At 36.5% G+C, this 22705-nt stretch overlaps 1 protein-coding gene across 1 annotated transcript in view; it reads right to left on the reverse strand.

The window, feature by feature from the left end:
- The window catches only part of OLA1 (Obg like ATPase 1), a 185824-nt gene that overhangs the window by 159793 nt on the left and 3326 nt on the right, over positions 1-22705 (reverse strand). Inside the window, exons 3-4 of the mRNA XM_090267937.1 lie at positions 12035-12178; positions 7417-7544 (exon numbers count right to left, since the gene is read on the reverse strand). Coding sequence (XP_090124063.1) covers positions 7417-7544; positions 12035-12178 — 272 coding nt within the window. The remainder of the gene's footprint in view (positions 1-7416; positions 7545-12034; positions 12179-22705) is intronic.

Below are 22705 nucleotides of genomic sequence, written 5' to 3' on the forward strand. Positions count from 1 at the left end.
GGGGGCTCAGATATACCTGATAGAATTCTAAAGGTATACACCCTTTATCCTAGTAATTCAATTTCTGGGAATATCTCTTAGAGAAGTACCCAGACATGCACCAAAAAGAAGCCTCTGTAAGAATGTCCAATAGTAACATTCTTTGTAATAAAAAAGTCAGAAATAATAAATGTCCATACATCACGCTAATTGCAATAAGTCAGACAAATAAAAACAAATACTACTGATCTCACTTATATGTGGAATTGAAAAAAGCCAAACTCACAGAAGCAGAGAGTAGAATAGTGGCTGCCAGGGGCTGGATGAAATAAATGGGGAGAGGCTGGTCAGAGGGTACAAACTTTCAGTTATAAAATAAGTTCTGGGGAATCTAACATACAGTAAGGTGACTATAGTTAACAATACTGTATTGCATACTTGAAAGCTACTGAAAGAGTAAGTCTTAAATGTTCTCACCACACACATACAAAAATGTTAATTGTAATTATGAGAGGTGATAGATGTGTTAACTAACCTTATGGTGTTAATCATTTCTTAATGTACAAATCATCGAAGCGTACATCTTAAACTTATACAATGTTATATGGCAATTATTATCTCAATAAACCTAAGGAAATAAATAAATGCCCACAAACAGGAAGTAGTTCAATAAACTCTAGTACTTTCATACTATGGAAAATGATGCAGTAGTTTAGAAAACAATACAGCATAAAATAAGACATTCACAAAAGGACAAATACTGCATGATTCCACTTATATGAGGTACCTAGAGTAGTCAAATTCAAGACAGAAAACAGAATAGTGGCTGCCAGGGGCTGAGGGTAGGAAGAATTGGGAGTTATTTTTTAACGGATATGGAGTTTCTGTTTGGGAGGATGAAAAAGTTCTGAGAATGGCTGGTGGCAATGGTTGCACAATGCATTAATGTACTTAATGCCACTGAACTGTACACTTAAAAACAGTTAAAATGATTAAGTTTTAGGCTATGTAAATATAACCACAATAAAAAAATTCTAAGTTAAAGTTGAAATGAAAAATCTATATTCACAAAAATAAACAATGGAGTAGCATTAACAATAATAGTCTATACAAGGTCTGTCTGGAAAAAGTACAATCATTGTTAATATAACAAGAATGGTTTGTGCGACATCGATGTAACCTGGCAGCCAAGGAGAGTGGACTGGAATGTGCATGCATGAACTGATGATTTCACTGTACTAGTCACTGGGGGAGGTAGACCCCATTGAGTGGGCATCTGTACTGTGTGGCCATCACATTCAAAATGACTGAGTGACTAGAGCAATGAATCTGCATCACATTTTGCATTAAGCTTGAACATTTCTCCACAGAAACTATTCAGATAACTCAGAAGGCCACAGCTATGGGCAACTGGTGATTGGCAGCTTCATCACAACAATGCACCCACTCATGCATCATGTTTTTTGGTGAAACATCAATTACCTAGGTGACTCAGCCCCCTTACTGCCCAGATTTGGTGCCCTGTGACGTCTGGCTTTTCCCAAAACTAAAATCACCTTTGAAAGGGAAGAGATTTCAGACCAACAATGAGATTCAGGAAAACGTGACAGGGCAGCTGAAGGTGACTGGGAGAACTGTACGAGGTCCAAGGTGCCTACTCTGAAGTGGACTGAGGTGTCATTGTCCTATGTACAATGTCTATTATATCTTCTTCAATAAAAGTCTCTATTTTTCATATTACATGGCTGGATACCTTCTGGACAGACCTTGTACATACAGACATAGAATGACCTCTTACTAAGACTCCAAATAATTCCTTAAGTATGGTATTACAATCCCCATTTTACATGAGAAAACAAGAGGTTCAAAGGTATAGTGTTAGTTTTTCACCTATATAGCTAGAAAGTGAGAACTGATATTCACACTCAGGTTTGATTCCTAAACCCACACTCATTCCACTTTACTCTAAGCATCAGACTGAAATGCAGAAAAATAAAATAGCTGAATTACGATAACATCATTCTGATTTTTTTCTCTTTTCATTATTATTTTTAATACTATTTAAACAGTAACTAATTTTTGAGGGGCCATTTTGAAAAGCACACCTTGAACATGATTTTTGCATTTCTGTGTCAAAGTAAATAATGGCTTATTTTTTTAATTTTAAAAAGCTATAGGACATGTGTGAATGACCAATGGACATCAACAACAGTGTGGGAATGGACTGTGGGAGCGGCAGGTGGGTGAGAAGAAGGGCAAAGGGGTAAAAATTGGGACAACTGTAATAGAATAAACAAGAATAAAATAAAAAATTTAAAAAGCTACCTCAGGTTATATAAATAACTAATCTGTTAAGGAAATATGGATAATTAACTTCAAAAAAACTTTAAAAATAAACAAACATGGTACTTAGCTTTTAAAAATAAGTGTTCATAATAAAATCTTTCATAAAAGTAATATATACAAAGTATAATGAATATCTATTTTGTTTTCAAAAGCAGTTCATCTATTAAATATTTTTATAATGTTAATTTGTAGTGTTTTTTTCAAATACTAGAAACTGTTAGTTTTCCTTCTCTATGGCATGGTCCAGCAAGAAAAACTGAAAGCCAAAGAAAAGGAAAATTCATAGAGAAAATTCATAAAGAATTTCTGTTCTATAGAGTAAATTTGATAATATACTTTAAAAGCTGTAACTTCAGATCTCCAAACATGGGAACAAGATAATCTTTCATTACTTCTAGCACCTCTCATGTCCTTATTAGCATATTTTTAAAACAAGAAAACCACTGAAAATAAAATTTGAAAGAGAATTCTAAATGACTAATGGGGGAAGGGTCTGAAATATCTAAACATTAGGCAACAAACCCCACAAGGAAAAAAAGTGTTATTTAAGGGACAAATTAAGTAATGTGTATAGGTGCTTTTATAAAATAAGTATTTGACATTTTTCATGCTTAAACTTCATCCATCATTAACAGTATCTCGAAAAAAACATTTGATAACCAACGAAATTTCAAACTCTTGGCGCCTAATGCCATTTTGATTTCTTAAAACATTAAAAATGCAGCTCTGTTGAATAACTACAAAATAATCCCTGGAACAGTTTAATCTCTCTCCCTACCCCAAGTCTCCACTTAAAACCCTTCATGTGTAAGCCATGAGAAAACGAAATCCTTAATATTGTGGACATGGTGAATCCCCAACTACTTCCTCAGGCTCTTTTTCATCACTCCTACTTCTCATCACTCATTCTATCCACACTCACAGTCATTTCAATGCAACAGAGCTTGAAACAAGCTATTTACTCTAAATAATCAATCTCTCCTTCCCCCATTCCATTAACTTATTAGCTTCCCCTCAACATTTATCGCTCGGCATAACCATTACTTCCTCAAGGTAACAACACACATGCACACAAATGCACATGCTCTCTTCCTTGTACAACTGGAGAAGACATCCAGTATTTATGTGACATTTATTTAATTTTTTTTTTTTTTTTTTTTTTTTAGGTTTTTACACCAGGTTTATTGAGGGAAGGGAGGAAAAGGGATTAGAGGTAAGAGGGAAACTCCTGGTCCATCTTGAGGGCCCGTAGGAGCAAGGGAAGGGGGAGTGGAGACTCCTGGTCACCCAGAAGGGCCCGTAGGAATTGTCTCCTGTAATTAATTTTCTTCCACTGGATTATGAACCCCATGAGGGCAAGGGTCATATTTTTTTTTTACTCACCATTACATCCCTAAGAACTTAGCACACTTAAAAGAAATCCTCCATAAATAATGTATCAAATGAATAAGAGTAAAACTGAAAATTTAAAGCCAAAGCAAAGCTGTCAAAATACTTACATTTAAAATATAAATTTTTAAGACAATGTCTACATTTATAATACATCTAATAACACAAGGAAGGAAACAAGGAGAGAAGTTAATTTTAAAAAATTAAATGGAGAAAATATAGCATTAATAAATAAAAGTTCAGTAAAAAAACAAAACTTCCCTTTAATAATTTTTATCTCCCCTAACTTTCAGAAGTTCTAATGGAGAGCTTAAAAGTGTCTTAAACTCTAGTACTATACATCATCACTATACTGTCCCTTTGCTTAACAAAAACAGAGAAACTAAAAGATATCAAAACAAAATAATATATTTTTTCCTCACCAAAATAAAAAACGATTAAGTGAAAGAATTAAAATAAGTTTCAAGCATGTGGAAATAGGCAATAAACAAACAATTCACCGGTAAGTTAAAAAAAAAAAAATAACCAGCAATGTAATTACACATTTATTAGCATAATTATTTAATGTTTATTTCTATCACTAGAATAGAAACTTCATAAAACCAGAGAATAAATTAGATTCTGCTACCTGCTATATAGCTGCAGCACCCAGAACAGAAAGCATTTACTACTTAATCAATGAATAGTAAATAAACAACCAAGCAAACTGCATTTCTAGTGAGTTAAAGATATTTGAAAAAAATAATCTTTCAATAAATAATACGAAAGAGCCCTGGCTGGTGTGGCTCAGTGGACTGAGTGCCAGCCTGTGAACCAAAGGGTAGCCCGTTCGATTCCCAGTCAGGGCACATGCCTGGGTTACAGACCGGGTCCCCAATTGCGGGCATGCGAGAGGCAACCACACATTGATGTTTCTTTCCCTGTCTTCCCCTCCCTCTAAAAATAAATAAATAAAACTTTTTTAAAAAGAACACAAAAGATAAAAATTCTTATTTCACACTCATGTTTAAAAACTCATTGCCAAAGATAAAAATATATAATTTGGAATTAAGGAATTTTCCATTTTCATAGCTTCATAGTAATCAGTTTATCCTTTTAATCTCTACAACTTTTTTTTTAAGTATATTTTACTGAGTATGTTGTTACAGTAGTTCCAATTTTTTTCCCCTTTGCTCCCCTCTGCCCAGTACCCCTCCTCCCTCCAGAAATCCCACCCCCTTAGTTCATGTCCATGTCCCGTGCATATAAGTTCTTTGGCTTCACCCTTCCCAATATTATTAACTTCCCCCTGTCTATTCTGTACCAACCGATTATGCTTCTTAATCCCTGCACCATATCCCCATTTCTCCCCCTTCCACCTCCCAGCTGATAACGCTCCAAATGATTCCCCAATACCTGTGATTCTGTTCCTATTCTGGTTTGCTTAGTTGGATTTTGTTTTTATTTTTTAGATTTCAGTTGTTGATAGTTGTGAGTTTGTTGTCGTTTTAGTGTTCATAGTTTTGATCTTCTTTTTCTTAAGTCCCTCTGACATTTCATATAATAAATGCTTGGTGACGATGAGCTCCTTTAGCTTTACCTTGTCTGGGAAGCACTTCACCTGCCCTTCCATTCTAAATGATAGCTTTGCTGGATAGAGTAATCCTGGTTGCAGGTTGCCTTTCATCACATTGAATACTGCTTGCCAGTCCCTTCCTGCCTGCAAAGTGTCCTCTGAGAAATCAGCTCAGAGTCCTATAGGCACCCCCCTGTAGGCAACTCTCCACCTCTTTCTTGCTGCCCACCGAACTCTCTCTTTATCTTTCACCTTTGACATCTCAATCATGATGCATTCTCTTGTGGTCCCCTCTGGGTCCAGCTCACCCGGGACCCTCCGTGCTTCCCAACCCTGTATGTCCATCTCCTTCACAAAATTTGTAAAGTTTTCCTCATTTTTTAAAATTCTTGCTTCCTCATTCTGCACTGGTTGACTGTTTTTTTTCTTCCTTATGTTCCAAATCATTGATTTGAACCCCAGTTTCCTTCCCTTCGCCATTGGTTTTGTTTGGATTTTCCTTCATTTCACTTAGCATAGCCTTCACTTCTTCTCTTATGCGTTTGCCATACTCAAGCATATCTGTCAAGCCTGTGAGCATCTTTATCACCAGTGTTTTGAATTCTGCATCTGTTAGGTTGTCTATCTCATCACTTAGTTCTCCCACTGGAACCTTGATCCGCCCCCACTTTTGGGCCATACTTCTCTGTCTCCTCGTTCTGACAGGCTCCTGTGTTTGTTTGCCTCCACGTCCCAGGAAGAGCTGCTGCTCCTGTTACGTTGTAAGGGGCAGAGCCTTAGGGATTCGTCAGTACAGGATGACCTGTTTCATCACATTGTGGCACTGTATGCGGGGGAGGGGTCCGAGAGGGAACAATGCTGCCTGCCCAGCACTTGCCCCTGTTCCAGGCACCTCTCCCACTTCCACACCGGACTGACGCCCCTCTAGCTGCTACCCTGGCTGTTGTTCCCAGAGTGGGTGGGTCTGCGGACGTTCTAGGACCGTGGGGGCCCTTTAAACAAGCGGACTCTACTGAGACTGTTTCTGTCTCCAACCCAGCCCCCACTGGTCTGCACAGTCAGAAGCAATGAGGCTTGATTTTCCCAGGTGCTGGGATCGTGAGCCGCTAGGTCCAGTGAGGAGCTGGGAACGCTCCCCAGGTATCCCTTCTGACTTTTTAAAACGTATGACTGCGCTTTCTGCCAGCCTGCCTCTGCCACCACACTGTGTCCTCTCCACCCTAGCTCCACCCCTCCTACCTGTCTGGATGAGTATTTCTTCTTTATATCTTTGTTTGCTGGACTTCCATGCAGTTTGATTTTCTGGAACTTCTGGTTGTTTCTAGTTTTGAGGTAGTTGTATTCCTTCTAAGTTGTGGAGGGTGGAGGGAGATGCAGCGTGTCTATCTACGCCTCCATCTTGGCCTGAAGTCTCTTTTTTTTTTTTTTAAGATTTTATTTATTTTTAGAGAGGGGGAAGGGAAGGAGAAAGAGAGGGAGAGAAACATTGATGTGAGAGAGAACCATCAATCAGCTGTCTCTCATATGTGCCCCAACCGGAGATCAAACCAATAATCCAGGCACGTACCCTGACCGGGATTTGAACCCCCAGCCTTTTGGGGTATGGAACAACACTCCAACCAAGTCACACTGGCCAGGGCTCTCTTTGCTTTATATCCCTCTCTCCATTAAGGATTAGCTGATGTATAATTTCTCCTTAATCTTTTCATCTCTGATAAAGAACCTGGACACCCTACTCTACTCTTAAGTAATGGAATCCCCTCCTCTATCAATTCTGTCTTCTCAACACATGGAAAAGGAAGAATGCAGGAAAGTTCCACAAGTTAAGAAAATTTCAAAATGCCTGTACAATTAACAAAATTACTTCCACGTAGAAACTTCTCAATGAATCTAATCCAGAACAGGGGATAAAATTCAATTAGAACATAATATCAGCACAGCATACACACATTATGAAATAAGCCCTCTCATATGAAGATTATACTAAAAGACATTAATGTCATAATTAACAAATAAATCCATGACTCATCTTGTAAAGCAAAGCAAATCTTATGTTAATCAGTCATTTCTAATTTTATTTGAGCAATAATGGAAAGAAAACATTGATCATAATGAAATCAATCAGTTAAATAAACAACTGTACTTACGTGTTAGATGAAAAATTCCATCACAGGCACTAATATGAGATAAAAAGGCATTTCCCAGGCCTTGTCCATTGTGAGCTCCTTTTACAAGACCAGCAATATCCACTACATTTAGAAAGGCAGGGATTTTGCTGAAAAAACAAAAGATGATTTTATTATAAAACAGACGTAAGAATCTACTTACTAAATAAATGGAGTTCCCAAAAATTTTACATGAATTAATTCCTTCTTTTTCTAAAACAATGTTTAGAAGACTCTCAATAATGATTTAATTAAATATACCAAAAAAATAAATAAGAAATAATATTGTAATACATTAGAACTTTCTTTTTTTTATTTAATTTTATTTTTTTATTACAGTTGTCCCATTTTTCTCCCATTTCTCTCCCCCAAATTAGAACTTTCTTACCTATTAAAATGAAAAAGTTATAAAGCAGACAAGCTGTCTTTATTGTGTCTCTAAGATTAAAACTCATATCATTAATTTTACTATCCTTTTCGACTAGTACATGCACACACACACACAAAAGCAGTGGAGAACATATAAAAAGTATACTTATACACTTCTAGTCAAGATGAAGGCCCAGGCAGACACGCTTCACCTCCTCAAGCAACTATGGAAAGAATTATAACCAGATCTCAAAACTAATAATACCCAGAACCATCAGAAAATTGAGCTGTATGGAAGTCCAACAACCAAGGATTTAAAGAAAACATTCATCCAGATGGGAGGAGAGGTGGCATGGCACAAAAGGGCAGCAGCAGCAGGATAGGAGGGATCACTAGGGAGTGAGAGATCCCAGCCCCAGGCCAGAACACACAGCCCAGGGTTCCAGCACTGGGAAGACAGATGACCCTAACCCCTTATCTCTGGCTATAAAAACCAGTGGGGGTTGGGGAACCAGAAGAAACTGCTGGATTTTTGTCGCCTAGAGGGCCAGCACGGTCTTAAACATATGTAAGCTCACCCACTCCAGGATTCACCACTGGAGGCAGCAGTGGAAAGGCACTGGCAGGGAGCCAACCACACACGGGAAAGGGGTGAAGTGACTCAAAAGGGGGCGAGCGCCAGACAAACCATCAGAAGCCAGGCAGCAGCATTGTTCCTTCTCCAGGACTGTCCCCTCTCTGAGCCCTTGCCACACAGCCACAAAGCAGTGTAGCAGGATGCCCTACCCTGGCAATTACCTAAGGCTCCACTCCACACAATTTACAGGTGCCTTTTCTACACAAGCCACACTACTAAGACAGGGAATAAAAGCAGCTCTACCTAGTACAGAGAAACAAAACACAGGGAGGCTGCCAAATTCGTGAGACAAAGAAACATGGCCCAAATGAAGGAACAGAACAAAACCCCAGAAAATAACTAAGCAAAATGGAGATACGCAAACTATCAGGTGCAGAGTTCAATACACTGGTTATCAGGATGCTCAGAGAACTCCTTGAGTATGGCAAAAAAATAAAGGAAGAAATAAAGGTTATACTAAGTGAAATAAAGAATAATCCACAGGAAATCAACAAAGAAGGGAAGGAAGCCAGGATTCAAAACACTGATTTAGAACATACGGAAGAGATAAACACTCAGAACAAAAAGAAGAAACAAGAATTCAAAAAAATGAGGAGAGGCTTAGGAACCTCTAGGACATCTCCAAATATGCCAATATCCAAATCATAGGGATGCCAGAGGAAAAGAGGAAGAGCAAGGAATGGAAAACTTACTTGAAATAGCAATGAAAGAAAACTTCCCTCATTTGGCAAAGGTAATAGATATACAAGTCCAAGAAGCACAGCGAGTCCCAAACAAGTTGGATATAAAGAGGACCACACCAACACACATCATAATTAAAATGCTGAAGATTAAAGACGGAGAATCTTAAAAGCAGTAAGAGAGAAGCAGAGTGTTACCTACAAAGGAGTTCCCATAAGACTATCAGCAGATTTCTCAAAAGAACTTTGCATGGACCTATAACCTAGTATTCTATCCAGCAAAGCTATCATTTACAATGGAAGGGCAGATAAAGTGCTTCCCAGACAAAGTAAAGCTAAAGGAATTCATCATCACCAAGCCATTACTACAGGAAATGTTAAAGAGATTTAACAAAAAGAAGATGAATACTACTTGAGCCCTAATTTAAGGATATTTGATGACTGTACCAGTAATTCCATGACTATATGAACAAAATAATGTTCTTAGACCATATAAAACTTTCTTGAGATAAAATAAGGTTAAAAATCTTTTTAATCACTACAGTATAATGAACATAGAATACTAAAAACATTTGTATGTTCTTCTTCAACAGAACACATTGAAATGATGAATAGGCTATTCCTTTCATCAAAAGAAAAATCTAAAAACACTTAACAGAGAAGTTCGGGGTAGCAATAAAAAAGTACTATGAATTATTGTCAATTATTTATCTGCTTGACCCGACAGCACAAAATCCAAAACGACATTTAGTCAATGTTCAGTACTAAAGGTAAAGTAAGGGAAATTTTAAAAAATTAATTCCCTCACTGCCTAAAATTTCAACAAATTTGAAATCCAAAAACTTTAATATCGTTCTCTTCATGTTTCTGAAAAATTTCAGCAATGTCACATGACCACACAGTCTGGCAACGACAAGGACCCACACAAGGAGAGACAAAGTTGTGAAGAGGAAGTGGCAAAACAGTAGCCGGGACCCAATACAGCGTCTAAATCAGGTGACAACCCATTAGGGTCAAGAGACTGACTACAGCCCTGGCCAGTGTGGCTCAGTTAGTTGAAGCATGGTTCCATGGGAAAGGCTACAAGTTCTATTGCCAGTCAGGGCACATGCCTAGGTTGCAGGTTCGATCCTAGGTCAATGAGTGCAAGAGGCAACCAATCAATGTTTTTCTCTCACATTGATGTTTCTCTCCCTCTTTCTCCCTTTCTTCCCCTCTCTAAAATCAGTGGGCTTATCTTTGGGTAAGGATAGAAAAAAAAAATATTGGCTACATATAAAGGGAGTAAACAAACAGCACATTACTGGGACAACTGGAGAAATCTAAATGGAACTTGCGAATTAGATGGTAAATTGGATCAATGTTAATGTCTTGATTTTGATGGGTTTACTGTAATTATGCAGGAGTGTGTCTATATTTAGTAAATATAAACTGAAGATCTGACGTGCAATGTGGCATCAAGATTGCAACTTATTCTCAAAGGTTTGGAGAAATTTACATAAAGGATATATAAGCATTCTATGTGTAATTTTGCAGCTTCTATATAAATTTGAAGTTATTTAAAAATAAAAAGGTTTTTAAAAGGACATCAAAGTTACCTTGAGGAACTAATGTGAGGGATATAATTTGAGCTATACTCAATGACTATGACAGATTATAACCAATTGAGTAACACTGATATGTATAAATACATGGATGAATAAATGAAGACAAGAAAGCACTTCCTTATAGTAGAATGCAAACTAATAAATGAAGAAATGATGGAATTACAAAATGACCATGTGACAATCATCATAGTAATTAACCAAAAAAAAAAATCAAGGGATGCTGAAACTAGTGGATGAAAACTGGAGAATTGAATGAATTTGGTATGATTTTGCAGTTAGAATTCCTAGGAACTTCTAATAGACTGAATGTAGGAGAGAGGAAAAAAGAGAAACCAACGATAAATCTTGGGTTATAACTTAAGCAACTGGATAAATAATAGTGTTGTTTAATGAATTACAAATGCCTTGAGGAAGAATAAAGGTGACATAAGGCAGAGTGAAATCAAGCAGTCAATTTTGGATATGTCAAGTCTGAGGCACCTATTTAGTCATCCAAGTGTCAATATCAAGAAGGCAGTTAGATACATGTGTAAAGTTCAGCAGAATTCAGAGCTGGCGACAGAAATTTGTGATCTATTCATAATAATGAAAAACTAAAAGTAAACTGAGTTCTCAATATTAGGGAAAGAAAAAATAATAGGGAAAGTGTACATTCATATAATAATGATGATTTACTTTATGCTTTTTAATCTAGAAAAATATTAATACCCCAAGTAAAAAAGTATCCTACATGTAAGTATGTATGAACACATTCAGGTGAAAATATGGAAAAACATGCTTCCAAAGTATTTATTATACCAAGGTAGGAGTACAGGTAACTTTTACTCTTTTATACATTTCCATATTGTCTGAACCTTCTACAATAAATGTGTATATCTTATTTTTCCTAATTAAATAAATAATACATGCTTGTTATAATTTCAAATACAGAGGAATTTAAGAAATGAAGTAAAAATCACCTAAAAATTCTATTACCCAGAGATAACTCAATTAATTTGTAATCATTTCATACATTTTCCTATGACTACATACATACATGTATAATTTTACATAAATGAGATCATGTAATACAGACTAATTATTCCTTCTACTTCATATTCTCCAGGAAAAAAATAACTGCAATATTAACAACCAGATGTATCCTTCACCCCTCTCCATGCTCTACTTTGCTTTGCAATCCCAAACAATAATGCTACATTAATTTGGGGAAATAAAATGTTCTACATGATTTTAAATATATCACTTACAGATATTTACTCAGTTTATACATGGTCACCAAATAAATAATGGCATAAAGATTTTCTTACCTTGCTGGTTTGTGGTACTGGCAAAGAAAATCAAACCTTTCATCTGGCACAGGTACTCTGCTCTCATTTGGGTCAATAGTGCAGAATGGGAAGTTTTCTGCTGAAGCCTGACTATTGGTTAATACATTGAAGAAGGTAGATTTCCTAAAATGGATAAAAACAATTGAATCAACTCTTAGGCTAACATTGAGGAAAATTTATCTCACTCTCATTTCAATGCTCAAACAAGATCCATGAAAATTATAAATCAATCAGGTAATGGGGTGGGGAGGAAAAAAACATTTTTACTAACAGAAATTAATAAAATTTACAACAATGTAGCTCATGATTTATAATTAGGTTATGTCCTATCTCAGACTATTTGGAACTTGAAAAGCATTTTCCCAAAGAATCTTTATTATAAATTATAGCTAGTCCCATATCATACCACAAATCTATGTCATTACTAAAGGTACAGTTTATCACTTCACCTGTATCTAATGTAAGCTTCTCTAGCATAAATGTAAATAGACGTGCACCTGGTTAGGTCAGTCACTTCCCAGCATTCTAAACTGGGGACTAGAAGATGCTAATTGTCTAATAGAAAATGGGAGGTTGTAGCTCAGACTCCCCTCTAATTATTAGTACATAATAATTACTGCTAAGTCTGAATTATGAAAGTGAAAATGTGAATTTTTTCAAGGTATAACAAATTTTAAAATCTATTAATAATGAATAAGTTGGTCAATAATTATCTAATTATCTGATTTTTATCAGGTAATACATGCTCAGGGAATGCCAACTCATAATACGTCACATTTTTTAAAATAATTACGGTGCCAAAAATCATCAATTAAAACCCAAAACAAAATGAAATTTAAAGGTTTGTTGATCTGACTTTTCCTTACTCCAGAAATAGAACTGTAATACATATGAGAATTTAAAATAAAAGTTACTATTATATAATTTTTTTAAACTGGAGGAATTGAAAAAGAAGTTAAGGACTATATGAGAGAATTGTGAGACTGGTCCTTGCTAACTCTAGCTAGACATGATTATGTAAAAATGTCTGCATATAGACCAAATTTGATAACAAAAGAATATTCAAGTGTGACGGCTGTGTCAGGCTAGTGGGATTATAGATGATGATTATTCTCTTTTCCAAACATTTTTAAGATAAAAATGTCTATTAAGATGAGATCTAAGCCTACATTCATCAGAAGAAATTTACACAGTTAGCTCATCTTATTGATCTTTTAAACCGAAGAACCAGTCCTTTTTTAAATCTGAGAACCTTGTAAGAGAGTAATGAACAAAAGGCAACAAATCAAGGCTTATCTAAATACAGTATTCCCTCACTTATCGCGGGTATTACGTTCTAGATTACCACCACACACACACCCCTGCCCCCGTGATAGGTGAAAATCCACGAAGTAGGAACCTTACATTTATTTTAGTATTTATATATATTTTAAGGCTTTATAAACCCTTCCACATTCTTATAAACCGTTCCCAGTCTCTTACTGACCTTTCCCACTCCCTTATTAACCTTTTCCACACTTTTATAAACACTTATGTTCTTAAACATATTCTACACTCTTAAACCTACGTAACTTTAACAACATACATATACAGTACCGCAAAATCCCGCGACATAGCAAAAAATCTGCGATAAATAATTAAATATCTTTTTTTAAATCCAGCGATACAGTGAGGCCACAATAAGTGAACCACTATATAGAGAGGGACTACTGTACTACTGATGAGAAGTATGTTTTGGAAACAAAACACTTAACACTTGTACCTGCTTATAGGTCTTTAAATAGTGCTCTTATGTCACATTCAGACTAAACATTAAAAAAAGTAGAAATGTGCTTTTCAAAAAAATAGCCACTGAAATAATTACTGGTTGCTTAGAGCACCACTGGTCAAACCAATAGCTTTCAAATGCCTGCCTATAATAGAATCAGCTGAGAATGTAAAGGCAGGCATACATTACCAGGCCTCTTTCAAGACCTGGTGTAGGCCCCAATATTGTAAAAAGATCTCAGGTGATGCAGATGTAAAGTCAGGTTTTAGAACCACTGGGCTAGATTCAGACTCAGCTAACAGCCCACTGAATAATATATCGGCAGCCGTCCGTCTCGAGAGACGATGGTGTAGCTTCTTAAGAGTCTATCTGCACCGCTGAGAATGGCTGTGCAGTCCGACTCGGGAGTGACACGGTATCTGTCTCCTCCTGTGTTGAATCGACATCTTGTGATGACGCTGGAGTGTCCTCTCCAGTGAAGCTGAAGCTACAGAGCCTGGGCAGGGTGATATGGAGGGTCTGCTGTTGCCCATGCAGCAGACCCCCCCTCTCTTCACAGCTGAAGGGTCCAAGGGAAAGACGGAGTCAATACAGCTTGGCTTCAGGTGCGCCGCAGGAGTTGCCGGTGTTGACTACAACGTCAAACCGCCTTAGGGACTCCGGCTCCGGATTTTCTGTCAGGGTTTACTCCCTTAGCCTTTCCCCTGAAGAGGTATGCCGCAAGGCAGCGGAGGTTTTTTGGAGTCAGAGTTTTCCTTCTCTGCCCACTGAATAATAATGACTGTCATAAAATCTATATTCGCAAACTCTAAGAGCCTGGTAACAATCCAGAACTCTAGGAATGACAAGAAGAAATCATTAGTTTCTATAAAACTAGATTTTAATTTCAATCCTGTTAATATAAATGTCACAGTACTTAATGTAAAATAATCTGCACATTTATAAAGTTATAGTTCATCTACTTCCAGAAAGACACTGAAGCTTAGCACAATTTTAAAAGTTAACACATACTCTTATATGGGGTGTATTTGAGATCCTGCCCCCTGGCATATATTGTCAGTTTGGCTTAAATAATCTCTTATAAAAAAATGTTTTAAAAATTAACACATATAATAGGGCAGAAAATTTTTTAAAGGAGAACACCACATTCAGACTATGATCTGTAAATACTATGTCCATTAAAAATAACCAGGACTTCTTGGAGAAATGGCTAATTCCAGGTCTGGGACCAGAAATATCTCAAATGATTTTTCTCAAGGGAAAACAAGGAAGCTATTAAAGGCTATAGAGTCCTATCAAAAGCACTCTGGAGCCAACATAAATAGGCTTACTGGCCAAAATGGATCAGACTGCGCATCAATAAGAACAGCTACAGCAAATTCTAAAAAATTAATTTTCAACCCAAAATTAGGTAGTATCTGCATATGCAGAGGTCCAATTTAGAGGCAGATTTTCTGCTGTGCCAGGGTGGTATCTCTAATCATGCCCACTCCCCACCAGACCGTAGTTGTTCAAGGGTTAACTGTAACTCTATATCCATGAGTTGTTAATAATCCTCGACAAAACAAAACAAACCCAACCCTCTGTGGTCACCTTTTAAGGATGCTAGGTGATATTCTTTTGAAGACTAAGTAAAGCACTCATTGTATCTTTCCTATACAAACTATACTTTTAGAGTATCAAAGAATTGATAGGTAATATTATTTTACAGACATATTCCAGTCAATAAATGAAAAAGGATAAAAAACTTAGACTACTACCATTTTGCAACCCATAAGGAATTAATGAAATTGGGAAATGATCACTAAGGATAGTTAACACTGCAAAAGGGAGAAAAATAGTACCTAACAATACAAGCCTATACAGCATCTTTCACGTACCCTCTACATGAAAATTAACTGATCAAAAGTTGATATTAATATGATATTACTACCACTTTATAGGAAATACAGAGGACACAAGAACATATTAAATGATACCACAAATACGCAATCAACAAAATTCAGACTTTGGAAAATTCTATAGACAAACACCCAGATTTCTTCAACAACTGGAGGAGGGAGGAAATTCTGCTTCTGGGTGAGACGCAAAAGCTAACAGGAGATGTAAAAAAGCCAGAACTAGAAAAGTCATATACATGCAGAATTAAGAAAGCATCTGAAGGTGCTAGGAAACTGGAAATATTGGGGAGGGGGGGATAATAACCAGCCTCAAAGAAGTGACCTGACCTCCACAGCCACTTTTACCCTGGAAACTCTGCCCACTTTGGGCAGAAGAAAGAGGCCCAGTATCTAAGCTTTATACTAATGGAAAGCTGATGCTGGAGGACAGAGAACCAAGCAAAGGATTTGGAGGAAACTTAAGAGGAAGGACCTAAAGAACACAAAGAGAACCCTCAGGATATTCTTCCCAGGAGGGAAAACTACAAAAGTGTGCTGAAGTAAATGGTGACATAAACTGGCCCACTCTTTATACCTTATTCCCCTTCCCACAAAAACAAATAAAAAAGTGATACTTAAGTTGCCTGAACAGTGTATGTGTCCTTACTTATCTAAAATGTAACTAAAATATCGTATACCTGCAATGGAAACATAACAAAATAATGTTACAATTAAAAGTACTTAAAACAAAATTTAAATATATTAGTTAATCCAAACACTTATAGAACACTTTCGTCTTTTTGGAGGGAGGGGACAAAAGAACTGTAGTTGTATTTTTGTATATTGTAGTTTAAAGATAAAAACTGCTCATTGCTATTACCACAGTCATAGTAACTGCAATTTAAAAAGACCGCAAGGAGTTTATGGAGTTATTTTCAAATTTATGGCTACTATTAAGTATAGCATTTTTTATCATCTATGTGGACAAAAATACATTTTCTAAAAGAAAAATGTTTATCCCTTCAAACATATCATATGGTAAAAATACAGTAAAAGAAAGTCCCATTATCTCTTTGGCCAAAAAAATCCTTACACACAAACTAGAGTTGGAAGGCAAATCTCCATTTTCACAGATCATCTTATCTTAGACATGGATTTTAAATTTCATAAAGTCATCTGTATCTTCCAATAGCTTTGTAAGTACAAAAAAGTAAAAAGAAATAAAGAAAAAAGTTTTTCTAAGAATTTTTACTATAGGCTTAGTGGCAAGTTAAGACATTTTGATCTATTCAAATCTATTAAAGAAAAGCCTTGCAAAAGCAAAGATTTTGAAAGTTTTGGCTTAAGCCTTAAGTGTTAAAAGCCCATAAAGCTTTTGTGAAGTGAAGATTTTACACACACACACATCCCTTAAGGTTATTATTAAAGCTTGAAAGTAGGAAAGTTCAAAATTATATCAATCTCTTTTGCAAGAATGGGTTTACGTAAGTATTATTTCAGCAATGATAGCATTAAAAAGAGTGGTTAGACTTAATGTATGACCCCACCATTTAGAACCTACTTTTTTTGAAATTATATACTTTATTGTAATAAGTAAATCTGACTGAACAGGTAGGTGTTTTATTTAAAACCTTATGCAAAATAACAAAATGTACTGGGAATTCAGGATACCACTACAAATCCACAGCACTCTGAATTAACCATTTATACAACACAATTTTTTTCCAGAACATGGAATACAGTAGAATGTTCTTTCAAAACGTTTTGAATTTAGACATAATTAAACTTTTTTTTTTAAGTATCGGTCTGCTACAGAAATAAATACAGATGGCAGAAATAAATACCAACATGTGTACACATGGATTAGTATAACCGCATATATGTCCTGACAAGTGAGAGGGCCTAAAAGCAGTAGCACATCAGCGACACATATCATACCTAGAGCCCGGATCTTAGTTTCTAAACATCATTCTCCAGTAAAAGAAACCTGGGCTCCCTGGAGTAAAGGCTGGGACAGGAAAAATACAATGTTAGTTTGAAACATCTTATTGTGTCAGAGAGTATCTACTTTTTACAAAAAGGAAAAAATGATTAGGGTATGTCAAAAGGACATAAGAGGCGAGCTCCCAATGGCCAAAGCCAGAAGAATTGGAGCAACAAAATCAATAGTACTGATAATGTTGGGTTATAACCTAAAGAATAAAACAGAATTCAGTGAGTCCAAATAGAACTATATAAATGATTGAATAAATAAAAAAAAAGTGGGAGAAAAGACATATCTTCCTTATAGAAGAATTACAAATTAGTAAGTGTAAAAATAAATAAGGGAAGTAGAAAATCACCATTAAAACACCACTAATAATTGCTGCAGGCAAACCCTGCTGAGGAATGATAAAATTTAGTAGGGGAAACTTTAAAGAGAAGCAAGACATTTGAATAGCCTCAAAATATCTTTTCCCCATAATATTAATAAATTTACTATGGTGATTCTAACAAATGTCTACAAATTCTCTGATACTCCTTTCTTCAGGATGTGGAGCTTAATTCCCCTCCCACTAAGAATGTCAAAGCTAAAATGCAAGACAAGGAGTGCATCCCGCCTGACCAGAGTCCACCCTGTACTTGGTGTTGTGTCTGCAGGAAGGCATCTTCAAGCCCTCCCTCCTCCAGCTCTCCCAGAAGAACAACTGCGACAAGATCTGCTGCAAGTGTTACACCCGCCTGCACCCTGCGCTGTCAATTGGTTAGGCCACACCAACAACCTGTGCTCCAAGAAGGAGATCAAAAATAAGGCCCCTCCACCACCTCCTCAGCCAGCAGCATTACCTCTTGCCTCGGCCCTGGAACCTCAATAAAGATTCCTTTTGGTTGACTGGAGCAATTTAAAAAAATTTTTTAAAAGCCTTTGCAATACTTCCAATAAGAAATAAATGAAGATGTGAAAAACCGGATAGGTGCCCTGGCCAGGTGGTTCAGTTACTTTAAGTGTCATCCAGTATACGGAAAAGTTGTGGGTTCGACACCTGCTGGGCATGTAATGGGAGGCCACCAACTGCTGTTTCTCTCTCACATAAATGTTCCTTTCCTTTCTTCCCTCCCCTCCCCGCCCCTTCTCTTCCCTTTTCTTCCCTTCCTTTCCTTTTTTCTTCTTTTTCTCTGTCTCTCCGCTCATCCCTTACTCTCTAAAGAAAACCTATAAACATATCTTTGGGTGAGGATTAAAAACAAGAAAAGAGATTTGGTGCCCTACTGAAAAATACAGTTTGGGAAAGGATACAAAGATAAATCTCTCAAGTATCTGGATGGAAAGTAGTATTATTACCCATATAAGAAATACAAGAGGCAATGAGCTCAGCCTTAGACATGTTGAATGGAGATATTCAGGGCAGAAGATACATAAATCTGGAACTCAGATGCAACCTAAGCAGAATGTATATATTAAGAAAATAGAAGTCAATAGACAATTAAAATCAAGAGAGGACGAGACCACCTAGGGAGAAAATATAAAAGAGAAGAAAGCCAATAACAGAAACCTATTATTAGGGAACAAACACAGGAAGTATAGCAAACATAAAAGACTGAAGGAAGAGTAAGACAGGTGTGGAGTTACTGATAGTGTCAAACAGAGCAGAGAGGTAAAGTAAGTAAGGACAAAAATGAGTATCAGCTTTGGCATTCAAATAACTATTGCCTTTTGCAATAGTTCTATCAAAAGCATTTTTAAAAGGCCTTAAATGACCTAAAAAAATAAGGTTAAAATACACAATTTGTACCACCCTGTACCTCACTTCTACATCAATTTCAAACTAGTTCATGCAAGCACTCTTTACAAAAAACAAATTATTAATTCTAAGTGAAAGATATTATTGTTAAAAATTTATAACTACAAAAGTATAATTTATCCCAGGGGTAGAACAGACATAATTGTTTATTGTTCCTTGTATATAATGTACATATAATAAACATTATTACATATAAAAATTCAGTGGCATGTCTGTTTGTGAAATTTTTATAATCAAATATTTTTTAAAAATCTGGCCAGCATGAAAAATAAATATATGCCAGTTACTTATTGAGCACATAGTGCTTATACTCAAGTTGTTTTTAAAAGCTTGCTAATCTGTCCATTCAACAGACATGGGAATCTCCTACTCTCAACTTAATCAGTATTTCAGGGTGAAAATGCTGTCATCAGCAGTATTTGCAGCCTAGAGAATAATGCTCCTCCAAGGAGTTTCTTTAAGCAATCAGGAATGGAGTCTCTACAGTAAGAACAAAAAGCTAAGAATCAGCCAGGAAGACTTCTCCAGGGCACACATGAGCCTCATACAAACCATATTAGGAAATTAGTAGACTGCAGTAGATTAAAGACAGCCACACATTTTTCCCATTCCTCCCATAAAGAAATAGTGTTTATTTTTCCTTCCTCCCCCCTTGTCTCTGGGCTGGTATCACAACTTGTTCTAACCAAATGAATTAAGTAGAAGTGCGTTGTGCCACTGCCACACTTTACTCTCTTGGGAGCTAGCCACTAAGCTATAAACAGGTTGGGCTAGAAACCACTCGGAGAGAAAGAGGCCAGGTAAAGGACAGAAATGCCCCAGACTTCCAGCTAACGGGGATAAGACCTCAGGCCTATGGGTGTGACCATCTTGGACCTTCTAGTACTGACTAGCCATCAGCTGAATGCAGCCACATGCGACATCCCAAGGGAGAAAGAATCATGAAATAATAAATTGTTATTGTTTAAACCATGAACTTCTGGAGTGGTCTGCTACACAACAGAAAACTGAAACACTGAACATAATTACCTTGTGATTTTTTTTAAAAGCATTTCCTACAATGTTTTCCCTAAACAATAAATAGCTTTTAAAGAATCTGTGGCCACAATTATAAATAAATAAATATCATGTTTTTAAAAATCTGTGGTTGGTCTGTGGCAAATTGGGAAAAGACAAGTTTTAGGAACAACCAAAGCATATTCCCAGAAATATCAATTAACCAAGACAAGTACTCCCCTGGTACAGTACCTGAGTGTTCAGAGTATACAGTTGTCCCCTAATATTCATTCTCTCCTTCTTTCCAGAATTCTTAACATATAGTCAACAAAATAAAGACTTTTCTTAGCCTTCCTTGCAAATAAATTCTGTGACTAAATCTAGACAAAGAGATGTTAACATAAGTTAGCAAAGAGATGGTGAGCACTCAGCTTACAGAGCAAAAAACACCTAAGAGACTGCAGGCCAAGTCCTTACTTACTACCGCTCTTTGACAACTTCGAATTACCAATTGTCTGGAATTTATAACACCTTGAAGCATGAATATGAAGGCCACATTTTTGGAATCGCTAAGGTGTAAACTGAAAGCAGCTGGGGTTCCTGAGGACTTCAAAAAGTAAAGTCAATATACCAATCTCTGCAAAATTCACTTTTACATAAAAAAGAAACTTCCGTTTAAACCAAGGTTATTTGGGGTTTTCTAACATTCTCAATTGAACCTAATCCCATCTCATGCAACGGTAGCAACAAGAAGAGCTGTCCAATGACACAGTAAATAAGTCTGGAATATCAAAATCTAGTTTCTTGAGCAAATGCAATACAATGAAACAAAGATAGTCTTTTAAACAAATGGTGCTGGAACAACTGGACATCCACATGCAAAAAAAAAAAATCTAGATACAGACCTTTTTCACCCTTCACAAAAAGTAACTCACAATGGATCACAGACCTAAACATAAAATCCAAAAACTATACAACTCCTGGCCAGGTACTTGAGTTGGTTAGAGCATCCAGATACACCAAGGTTGCACATTCGATCCCCAGTCAGGGCGCACACTAGACTCAACCAATGACTCCTATCAGTAAGTGGAACAACAAATCAATGTTCCTCTTTCTATGTCTCTCTCAAATCAACAACAATAAAAATTACAACTCCTAAGAGCTAGGAGAAATATCTTGATGATATATGGTATAGCAACGACTTTTTAGATACAACACCAAAAGCATGATCCATGAAAGAACTAATAGACAAACCAGACCTCATTAAAATTAAAAACTTCTGCTCTGTGAAAGACTAGATCATGAGACTGAGAAAACAAGCCACAGACTAGGAGAAAATATTTGCAAAGATACACCAGATAAAGAATTGCTATCCAAAATATACAAAGGACTCTTAAAAAACAACAAGACAAACAACACAATCCAAAAAATGGGCCAAATACCTTAGTAGATAACTCACCAAAGATATATTCATACAAATGGCAAATAAGCATATAAAAAATGCTTCCCATCATGTATCATCAGGAAAATGCACATTAAAACAACAGTGAGGCACTACTACACAGCTATTAGTATGGCCAAAATCCAGAACACTGACGACACTAAAAGCTGACAAGGATGTGGAACGCCACGAACTCTCATTCACTGTGGGTGGGAATGCAAAACGAACGGTGCAGACACTTAAGTTTCTTACAAAACTAAACATAGTCTTACCATACAATCCAGCAATTGGGCTCCTTGGTATTTACTCAAACAAGTTGAAAACATGTCCACATGAAAACCTGTACAAGGATGTTTATAGCAGTTCTATTCATAATTGCCCAAACTTGAAAGCAACCAAGAAGTCCTACAGTCAGTGAATGGATACACTACAGTACATCCAGACAGTGGAATATTATTCAGCACTAAAAAGAAATGAACTATTTAAGCTATGAAAAGACATGCAGGAAACTTAAACGCACATTACAAAGTGAAAGAAGTCAATCTTGAAACACTACATACTGTAAGATTCCAACTACATGACATTCTGGAAAAGGTAAACTGATGGAAGCAATAAAAAGATCAATGGTTGGGGCAAAGTGGTGAAAGAGCACAGAGGATTTTTAGGGCAGTGAAACTACTCCGTGTCATACTATAATGGTGGGTACATGTGCCGTTATACATTTGTCCAAACCCATAGAAGGTACACCAAAAGTGTACCCTAAGATAAACAATGGACTTTTGG

Source organism: Furipterus horrens, unplaced genomic scaffold, assembly GCF_987537825.1.
Source record: "Furipterus horrens unplaced genomic scaffold, mFurHor1.1.pri manual_scaffold_1, whole genome shotgun sequence".
NCBI classification, from domain to species: Eukaryota; Metazoa; Chordata; class Mammalia; order Chiroptera; family Furipteridae; genus Furipterus; species Furipterus horrens.